Source organism: Mastomys coucha, unplaced genomic scaffold (assembly GCF_008632895.1).
Source record: "Mastomys coucha isolate ucsf_1 unplaced genomic scaffold, UCSF_Mcou_1 pScaffold21, whole genome shotgun sequence".
NCBI lineage: Eukaryota > Metazoa > Chordata > Mammalia > Rodentia > Muridae > Mastomys > Mastomys coucha.
In genome coordinates, this window is record NW_022196904.1 from 1951499 (window position 1) to 1954649 (window position 3151).

The 3151-nt window shown below is 49.4% G+C and overlaps 1 protein-coding gene across 3 annotated transcripts in view; it reads right to left on the minus strand.

Moving 5' to 3' along the window:
- The window catches only part of Fam71e2 (family with sequence similarity 71 member E2), a 16680-nt gene extending 14701 nt beyond the window's left edge, over nucleotides 1–1979 (minus strand). The window contains exons 1-3 of one of the 3 annotated variants that reach the window (XM_031385152.1): nucleotides 1556–1979; nucleotides 1187–1341; nucleotides 846–1104 (exon numbers count right to left, since the gene is read on the minus strand). In XM_031385152.1, coding sequence (XP_031241012.1) covers nucleotides 846–1104; nucleotides 1187–1341; nucleotides 1556–1705 — 564 coding nt within the window. In that variant the 5' untranslated portion in view covers nucleotides 1706–1979. The remainder of the gene's footprint in view (nucleotides 1–845; nucleotides 1105–1186; nucleotides 1342–1555) is intronic. The other 2 variants (XM_031385154.1, XM_031385155.1) reach the window with 2 other exon arrangements.
- Between the last annotated feature and the right edge of the window lie 1172 nt (nucleotides 1980–3151).

The window sequence follows — 3151 nt, forward strand, 5'->3', positions numbered from 1 at the left end:
TACAAAGCCAGGGGTCATCAGTCTTTGACCTTTGTCCTAGGCTATGTCCTGCCTCATACCATTCACCCCAAAGGTTGGGGCAGGAGCCTCCTGACTTTATTCCCCAAGTGTTGTACCACTGTGCCTGGGTTCCTGGCCCCTTTTTCTGGTAAATATGTGTATGTATGTGTATGCAAGTCTGTGCATGGGGAGGCCAGAGGACAACCTCAGGTGTCATTCCTCAAAACTGTCTGTCTTTTTGTCTGTTTTTGTTTCCTTCTGAGATTGAGTTTCCTCACTGGGCAAGAATCTACTAAGTAGATCAGGCAAGGCCAGGAATCTACCTGTCTCCCTCCCCGGCACTGGGATCACAAGCACATGCCAGTATACCCAACTGTTTTGATTTTAGGTTTATTGTTTTTCTTTTTCAAGACTAGGTTTCTCTGTGTAGCCTTGACTATCCTTGAACTTGCTCTGTAAAACTGGTTCCTCAGAGATCTATCTGCTTCTGCCTCCCAAGTGCTGGGATTAAAGGCATGCGGTACCATTGCCTGGCAACACTGGGTATTTTTAATGTGAGTTCTGAGGGATTGAATTCAGATTCTTATAGTTCCTAGGCAATAATCTCTTTACCAACTGAAAGGTTTTCTCCAGCCCATGATTTTTGTCTTACCTACCCAGCCTGCACCTTCCTCCTCAGCTTTTCTTCCTTGTTCCCATGAGGTCAGACTTCCCCTTTAAACCCTGCATTCTAGGATCCCAGCTCCTTTCCAACTGGATGGGAACATCTAGGCAGTGGGCTGTGGGTCCCTGTTCTCTGTGGAATCTGGACAGTGGTTTTGAGGCCTCTCTCATTGAATCCTCACCTGAAAGTGCCATGTGGAGGCAAGAGTTCCTTCGGTAGGTGTTTCCAGCAGGGAGTTGTCCGTGGTCTTTGGTATCCGGGATAATCTAGCCCCATGAAGCATGTTGATGAGGCGAATCCAGCGGTCAAACAGAAAGGCCAGCTCATGTTCAGGGGCATCCAGTGCCAGGAAATAGTGGCGGCCGGTTCTCAGACGCAGCTTCAAACGCCAGGTAGGCAGATCTTGGACATAAAGGCGGGCAAGGTCTAACGGGATCATCCTGCAGGAGGTGGGAAACAGGGTAGCTAGTGCAATAGATTGGATGGAGTGGACTGAACTAGGATAAAGCTGGAGGAACATACCTGGTAAGGATGAGACTGGAACACTCCGGGCTCTCGGGGGGCCGAGCAATCAACAGAATGTCAGGCAGCACTAGGCCAGGCAAGGATGCGGCAACACCCATAGTCAGCTTGTTGGGTTTGTTGTCCAATAACGCAGGAGCCCCATTGTTGGTTACCTGGGACAGCCAGGGAGCAGGGCTGGAACCAGTTCTTTCTCCAACATGCCTCCAGTATCCCTCACCTGAGAGCCTCCTTTCTTTCCAAACCCACCTTCTACCTACAAGAGTTCAAATTCCAAATCCCTGTTCAACCCACTCTCCTCAGGGGTTCCCCCTCTTCCGGTGTCTCAACCCTCCTCCCCCATTTCCGGGGGCACAGGGAGCTGGGGACCTGGGTAAAGTTACTCTCGAACATGGGCAGCGGGCGGAGGGGCAGGTACTCGGCCATCTGGAGGGTCTTCTGCATCTCTCCAAGAATGGGGACCCACTTCGGAGGCTCCGGGGGAGGCGGATTTAAAAACTTCCACAGCCGTCTGATCATGGTTGCCAGAACAGCGGGTGGGAGTGTATAGATTCAAGGATCCTGCACCCAAGTGGAGCCCTGACCTCCACCCCAGCCCACCAGCTTTGGACTCTTGGGCTTCAAGGATGTCAGGAGCTGAGCAGTGACAGAAAGTGGAGTGTCCCTGGGGCTGAGAGACTCTGGTATGGCCATGGCCCTGCAGAGAGGTAGTCAGCACTAGGCTGTGGGTGGAACCTTTGAGAGGGGCTTTGTGACCTCACTAGACACCAAGGGACTGCTTCCTGGGAACTGCCTAGGGGCCTCATCCTTCCGGAATATGGTGTGGAGTCTTTTGAGGGCTGGGATAGGTGACTCAGAACTCTATCAGAATATCCCCATCTCCTGGACCCAAGATTATGATGACACAAACCCCACCACCACCCCAGGGATCTGTGTTAGAACTTCTATAGGGATCATTAACCCAAAGACTTGAATCACAGGCCTAGCTCTGCCAGTGACCCTCCTCCTTACTCTCAGGAAGACCCAACCCCATGCTGAGCCTCAGTTTCCCAATGGCTCCTGTGTGTGTGTGTGTGTGTGTGTGTGTGTGTGTGTGTGTGTATGTGTGTGTAAAACTCTCTGTAAAGAAAGGACCATAGCTGGGCATGGCAATCACAGCTGTAATCAGCAGGATAAGAGGCTGGAATTTTTTTTTTTTTTTTTTTGGTTTTTGGTTTTTGGTTTTTGGTTTTTCGAGACAGGGTTTCTCTGTGTAGCCCTAGCTGTCCTGGAACTCACTCTGTAGATCAGGTTGGCCTCGAACTCAGAAATCCGTCCGCCTCTGCCTCCCAAGTGGTGGGATTAAAGGCGTGCGCCACCACTGCCTGGCCTGGAAAATCTTGTTTGAAACCATCTTAGGCTATATAACAATACCCTGTCTCAAAATAAATAAATAGAAAAATAAAGCAAAGGGCTTGGAGATGTGGTTGAGTGTTAAAGTACTCTTCCTGGCATGCACAGGGCCCTGGGTTCGATCCTAGTACCATAACAATATAAGGCCAACTACTTGTATGACCACAGTAGCAACAAGCTGGACATGGTGGCACACATTTTTAATTCCAGAACTCTGGAATAGGCAGACAGATCTCTGTGAGGTCCAGTTGAGACAGAGCTACATAGAAAGACTAAAAAACAAGTCAAAATACCCTACAGAAAGCAATTCCTCCCCCTCGAGCCTCAGTTTCCCTCTCTTTTGTAAAATGGCAACTTTTTCTTTTTTTTCTTTTTGGTCTTTCGACACAGGGTTTCTCTGTGTAGCCCTGGCTGTCCTGGAACTCTGTAGATCAGGCTGGCCTCAAACTCAGAATTCTGCCTGCCTCTGCCTCCCAAGTGCTGGGATTGAATGCATGCGCCACCACTGCCTGGCAACTTTTTCTGAATCTAAGACAACTTCTTAACATTATTATATATATATATATATATATA